We start from the raw sequence: 7,815 nt of genomic DNA on the forward strand, positions 1-7,815 counted from the left end.
ATCTATGCAGTTAGCAAACCTGATTTGAAAATACATTATCGAAAGGTCATATCACAGTTAGCCCATCAGACAAACCTTTTACATCGCACGCCGCAATATCATTTGAAGAGTAATGTGTCGTCACCGAACAAACTGAAGTGCGAACAGGTAAATCAAACGAAAACGCTATTATTGTGGACGCCACAAAACTGGTTCAACGATTGGGTCGGAAATAAATGGACACGTCACGCGTGTTTGATAAGTGTCGCGTGTCGAATTGTGTCCTCACCAAACAACGTCAGTACATGGATAATGCAGATATTGTTTTATTTAGAGCGAGTGATTTAAAAAATTGTCTAAAGAAGACTAAACGTGAGCAAATATGGATGATATTTGAACACGAAGCACCTACTTCCTTCGAAATTCTCAGCAAACTAGATCAACACTGCTATAGAAATGCGTTCAACTGGACGCTAACGTATCGTAGGGATTCTGATTTCACGTTTGTCCATGGACTTTTCTCAAAACGTACCTCCATATTCAATGAAAGTGTTGTAGATAAGATCATCAAGTCCAAGACCAAAACAGCCGTAGCCTTTATCAGCCATTGCCATAGCCAATCTCGAAGACTTGAATACATCCAGAGACTCCGCCAAAACGGTATTGACGTGGACATATACGGAGAGTGTGGAACTTTAAAATGCAAATACGGTCTAGGATATGCAGGCGATTTCAAGATGATATGGAAAGTAGCGTCAGACCTCAAAATGAAAAAAGATTGTTTTGATGTTTTAGACAGTCGGTATAAGTTCTACATCTCATTTGAGAACAGCCTTTGTGATGACTACAACACAGAGAAATCCCACCATCTTGTGCTACAACATAACATTATACCTATCATAAGAGACGCGTCCAATCATAGTTTGTTCCATCCTCCGAAATCGTATCTGGACACAAAGGACTTCAAAACCGTGAAATCATTAGCGGATCGTATTAAACAAATAAATTACAGTTCTGACGAGTACAAGAAATATTTACAATGGAAGAAATATTTCTACTCAGAAACAGTCCGCGGAGTTTTACAATCGAACATGTGCGATATTTGTGAACGACTACACAACCAAGATAAATATCGGAGAATTCATGGAAATATAGTGGATTTTTTATTTACACGCGGAGACAAATCCCCGATTTGTCATAAACCACTTGATCTTTGACGTAAGTTTTTTTTATATAAACATATCAAATTGTTTACAATTGCTGTGTTTCCCCTAATAAAACATAAGAATATCGACTGTGTTTATACTCCAATAAATTTAGTCCAGAACGTGCTAGACGATGACGTAACAATATTGGCGTAGGAATTCATGTTTACGAACAAACACCACGTGTTGCTAGCATCGACCAAACGAGACTTTTAAATAAAAGTTCTGTAGATAAAATTATTACACACAAACAATTCCATTTGTATGACCGATTTCCTTCAGAAAACATTAATAAAATAGTTGAAATCGACGAACTATTTGTTTGGTTTCCAAGGAGAAAAAAGTGGGCGGAGTCTAGCTGTCTTATCACGGTAAATTTACACATAAACGCTTTTCGTTTATGCAATTTACCGCGCGCTCTACTGGATTTATTACCTCATAAACAAAGAAAAAATAAAAGATAATCCTTAAATAACGTAACATAGCTACATTGTTGTTTCTACAGGGTGTTTTTTATTTCATAAAAATGTTTTCATGAACTAACCATACATCTAGCCATGGTAACTTTTTGGGGTTGTTTATGCCGACGTAAATAGCATTTTTAAGTGAGCCGCAGATTTTTTGACAAATCGACGCAACAAAATCTACTAGAAAATGCACATATCTTTGACACATGATTCATGAAAAAACACATAGACTTATCACGGAAATAAAATCGTGCTTTCATTCTATGCACTTAATATGTTTTACATATCGCGGTCAAAATCATGTTTTCCTGTTATTAAACATCAACAAACAATCCATTCAGTGATGATTTTTTTTTCAAAAATGTAGACCTGTGAAAGGTTGTCCTGTTTTATAACTAACATCTACATGTTGGGTTTTTTTTGTGAAAACTTGTAGCAAACTATAGCCGCAAGGGTGTCATGACCAAACTGAAAACAGTACACTTTCTGATATTAGAAATGACACAACGCTTGTGCTTACAAATACAGTATTGCCTGTTCCTATAGATATAGGAACATCTTCTACTATCAATACACCGACGCCTCATCTCACAAACAACACAACTGCTCAGCTTGCAATGCCGTAACGCTTATTCCTACAAATAAACAACACCAGATCCTGCAACAACAACGACATCTCATCTCACAAACATCACAACTGCTCAGCCTGCAATGCCGTAACGCCTATTCCTACAAATAAACAACACCAGATCCTGTAACAACCACAATGCCTTATGTCATACACAGCACAATGCCTGATCTCACAAACATCACAACGCCTAAGTATAACAATATCTGATCTTATAAATACCTCAAGGCCTGAGCTTGTAAATATAACAACGCCTATTCCTACAAACACAACAACAGACCCTACCTATCACAATGCCTGATCTCAAAAACTGCAAAACGCCTGTCCCTATAAATATAATAACACCTTATCCTACGAATATCACAACACTTGAGCCTACCAATACGGTAACACCTGAGCCTACAAATACCCCAACACCTGAGCCTACATTACCCCAACACCTGAGCCTACAAATACCCAACACCTGACCCTACATTACCCCAACACCTGAGCCTATAAATACCCCAACACCTGAGCCTATAAATACCCAACACCTGAGCCTACAAATACCCCAACACCTGAGCCTACATTACCCCAACACCTGAGCCTATAAATACCCCAACACCTGAGCCTATAAATACCCAACACCTGAGCCTACAAATACCCCAACACCTGAGCCTATAAATACCCAACACCTGAGCCTACAAATACCCCAACACCTGAGCCTACATTACCCCCAACACCTGAGCCTACCAGTACCCCAACACCTGAGCCTACAAATTTTAAGGGGATACAGACATTTTCCTCATCAAAACGACCCCCGTCATTTTCAACTACACACAAGGACCTAGCAATGTGGATATAAAATGTGTGTCCGTCAGCACAATGAGATCAACACGCTCTATCTTTCATAACGTAGTGGATGTGCCCGATAATGCATGGAAATACAAACAAGGTGAGATTTATTACATGCATGCAGTGGATTTATATATCATTAACGTTGGGCTGCAAAATTTAATTAACTTTCGACTGTTAAAGACAGTAAAAAAAACAATATTACCAATAAATACAAATTTATAAATAGTGAATAATGAAATGTAATACTGGTTTTAAAAAGGAGTCTTTAAAATCTAATTATATATCTTCTTTATTCCAAAACACATATTTAAATTTGTCACAGATAAAATACAATGTATTTTCTTTTGTTCCGGGATTGTCTTGTATACATAAAGAACAAAATGAAAGTATCGAATATGGATTTTTGAAATAACTATATTAACGTAACAAGAGTTGGCAATGAAAAACAGTTTTCTTCAAAATACATGTGAGTGTAAAAGTTAGGAATGGACAATATCCGATTGCCGTGGAGATTCTAATTACTAAAACATGCATAAAAACGCCATTTTGTTTACATCTGTTGATTTCTGAAGTCATTTCGATATTATTTTTTATAATGTGTTTATATAATATATCATTTCGTGCCATTTTCTTTGTTTTTACTTGATTTCAATGTTATTCGAGATACTGAATGTTTACAAATTCTAAACAAAATATTTTAATTCAGAAATTTTATTTTAAAGTAAAAAGAAAAACTATATCAGTGTACGATGCATGTTTCAAATAAAATGTCTTGATATCTACGATTGTTTGTTTCATATTTTCTACAATTAAAGGTCAAAGTTCAGCAAAGGATAACAAGAAAAGTCCTGATAGCTTTAGATATCAGAATTATATTTACCAATGACGTAAATCAATTTTCGTTCGAAGATTCATGCCCAGGACATTCAGTGTGTTATTTTTCCTCTTCTTTTTGATTGTCACTAATTCAATGAAGGAAGACGATCCATTACTTATATTATAAATTGTTGAAAGTGTTGTTATGCTGTTAATATTATGGTACGAGACATATAATAAACATTTTCTGGAGACCTTTTTACTTGTTTTATCGCCCCATGACAAAACCAAGGTCATATTGAGGCGGATTGTCCATGTGTCATCTGGTGGCTACCTCACTGAACAACATATGGGAGTCCAGGCACCTGCCATCCAGGGCAATTACTTCGCCATTAAGGCAGTTGCTGTTTACAGAGAAACATAAGTCGTGGCTAGGTATGTCGAATTACAATGCACTATGGATTGATTAAACCCGTCCCCTTCTGTTTCAAAACCATCAGTTAATCTAAGATAAATATAAAAATACATCATAAAATAAAAAAAAAAAAACATATAGGTCATGTTGATTTCATTTTAATAGGACCAATAGGAAGATATCACAAATGAAATATATTTCTGACTAAACACCAATATCATGGTTTATACCCGTACGTTTAGGATGATAAACCAAACATTATTCATTGTAAAAAGATCTTCAATGTTATTACTGCGTTATTTGTTGTGAAAGTTATCTTCTTTCTAAAAGGACCCGTTTAGATAACTCCTGATATGTAAGCTTATGTGAAAAACGATAATGGCATGTGTGTGTATTCTTGGATTAATGACACAATGCTTGAAATGTATTTTATGGAAGCATCTCCAATACTGTACATTAATCAGGCTTACATGTTCATTCACTGGTAACTATTTGCACTTTTTTAAAGGGAAAAAAGGAATATGTAAACTTTTGTGAAAGTTTGTAATATTTAGCCATACCAAATTAGATATATGATAAAGAATTCTGCATTCAGAGTTACATTTTTTTCTTCTTGTAAACTGTGTCAGAAGGCATACTTGACTGGCTGAATACCTTAAGAATAAAATCACAAGTTACAAAGTTTCAAAATAATGTAAACATATCATACAAGCCTGTAGGATTTATTACAAGGGAGGGGAACACAAATTTTAACGACTGTATGTATAATCGCTGTCGACATGATAATTCTGTTTACTCACAGCTCTAAATCATGTGAATACGTGATAAATAAACCAATAAAGATTTCAACACAGGACAGTGGAGCCCCAGGTTTTGATAAAGAGGCCATTTATATCTGTGTGTTTGAGAATGCCCATGGCCTGTAATGTTAAGTGATAATTTTGTTAAATCGGTGGAGCATGGTGCGAGAACTTCAGCAAAAGGAACTCATTTGACGATTATCGACATTCAAAAAGTGGTGAAACCTCGTTTGAACTTTATCATTTGTTAATATTCACTAGTTTTAGATGTGAGACACGATCCGCTTCGTTTTATATTCAGAATAGGTGAGTACTACTTAAGATTCATCCTGCAAACCCAGTACCTTCGTGTTGAATTTTAATTAATTTTAACCGTATCACAGCTTACATACAGTTTGCATATGTACTTGATTCCTTTTGAAATTTTGAAAACTACTTCATTTTGAAGCCAGCTAGCTTATCATGTTTTTGCGCATTCATTTGACAATTTTCTTTGCATTTCTTTTAGGTCAAAAAAAAAGTAAAATATCTGTGCGGTTCAGTTTAATTCATTATCCAGTTCTATTTTTCTTAATCTAACTTTTGTATTTAAAGGAGCCCTGGACGAAATTATCGAAGTCTGTCTTTTCTTATTGAACGGGGGTAACATTAATAGGAGATCTCATCAAAGCCTTTGTTTCTATACCTAATCTAAAACGGATTCTGAGGCCTAGTGATCGCTAGATACCGACAACTTATTGAATACATGACTTTTGGTAATCTTATCTGTTTTTCTGGTATATTCAATTACCTCGTGAGGTCTAAAAATTCGACTGTATGACGCGCAATGGTTTCGTTATCAGTTTCCCAATTAAATTTTAAACAACAAAGAATAAAACAACATGTGAAATGCATCCTAATCCATACTGAAATACATTAAGACTAATGCAAAATATGAAAAGAAACAAGAAAACACTATAGATCAAATTGAGAAATGATAGAACAGAACAAGATACACAGATTGGAACATGATAACATAATAGTACTACATTGCTTATTCATTAAAGTCATCATTGAGGGTAGGACAGAGGAATTTCTACCCGAGGAGGAGATTGATATGTCAGATAGATATTTCTCTGTCCTTACCTCATACTAGGGACTTATCCTCTGCTGCACCCACCTGCTATGTAAATCAATTTGAAGTAAGTAGTGTTACATTCCCAACTGAGAGCAACACTTGTACCAACAGGCAAACTAACGAGCATTAAGCAAGTCTTACGTCAGTGAGATCATCACGACGACCTTAAACGTCCCCGTCATTTTATATCAACCTCCATGTGCCTGTATCAAGCTTGTACATATACGAGGACTGTAGTCGATGAAGCAGCTATCTCTGAAATACCCTGTATTCTCCTTGTTTATATCTTATTTCTCCAGTAATTGTCTCGTTTGCATGTTGTAATTTTCTTGTCAAGGAAACAGAAGACGCATAATATTCTGAAACACCAGGTCATATAATCCCTGCTTTTATCAGACATCCTTACATACATTTTTTCACTTAGATTTCATCTATCCTCTCTTTTTTGCAGAATCATAGCCATCCTTTACGCATGCGCAAGTCACACTTAGGATGGATTACTTAGAGCATATCAATATAAAAAATATAGATAAAATGACGTGAAAAAATGTAGACTGTACGAGGAGAGAATATTTAGTTCAAAGCTACGTATTTAATTTCAGTTCGAGAAATATATAAAGATCATGTATATATATATATATATATATATATATATATATATATAATGATACACTATTTAATACAAGATCAAGCTGATAAAATAAAATCTAACTACATAACAGATCTGTTCGAGATAAAGGATCGAAGTGAGATCGTAGAACAAACGAGAAAACAGATTAGATTGAAATAACAGATCGATGTGACATAGCAGAACTAAACGAGAAAACAGACCAGATCGAGATAATAGAGCGATGTAAGATATCATAACTAAACCGGAAAACACTACAGACGAGTTATTGATAACAAATCCATGTGAGATAGCCGAACTAAACAAGAAAACACTATAGATCAAATTGAGAAATGATAGAACAGAACAAGATACACAGATTGGAACATGATAATATAATAGTACTACATTGCTTATTCATTAAAGTCATCATTGAGGGTAGGACAGAGGAATTTCTACCCGAGGAGGAGATTGATATGTCAGATAGATATTTCTCTGTCCTTACCTCATACTAGGGACTTATCCTTTTTCTAACTCTTATCACCAACATTCCACAAATAGAATCACAGAACAAATATATGTTAGCAAAATATGGAAACAGAATGTACATAAAGACTTATGTTTGTACTTTTACTAATTTGTAATCTACATCATACATGCTAAAAAACAATCATAATGATATATATCATTGACCTAATTTATCTTAAATAGATTTGTATACAAAGATAATTATACACAGTCTTACAATAATATTAAACTTATCTTAAACTGTCAACATCAATCAGTCTCTCACGTCCCAAAATCACAATTTAAGTGTTAGTACATGTTAATGTTCTCTGTGTACAGTCTATCTTACCTTGGAAAAACAGATATATCTTACTCTCACTGGAAGTGAGGATATTTCTGTCCGACGGGATAGAAAACTTTATCACGAATACAAGAAC

At 34.7% G+C, this 7,815-nt stretch overlaps 1 protein-coding gene across 1 annotated transcript; it reads left to right on the top strand.

Annotated features, from left to right (window-relative positions):
• Positions 1 to 215: 215 nt before the first annotated feature.
• Positions 216 to 1,196, top strand: LOC132563406 (alpha-(1,3)-fucosyltransferase C-like). The gene has a single exon (XM_060228169.1). The coding sequence runs from the start codon at positions 216 to 218 to the stop codon at positions 1,194 to 1,196; it is 981 nt and encodes a 326-aa protein (XP_060084152.1).
• The last annotated feature ends 6,619 nt before the right edge of the window (positions 1,197 to 7,815 follow it).

Source organism: Ylistrum balloti, unplaced genomic scaffold (genome assembly GCF_031769215.1).
Source record: "Ylistrum balloti isolate Yb309-2 unplaced genomic scaffold, AGI_CSIRO_Ybal_v1 Utg371710, whole genome shotgun sequence".
Lineage (NCBI taxonomy): Eukaryota > Metazoa > Mollusca > Bivalvia > Pectinida > Pectinidae > Ylistrum > Ylistrum balloti.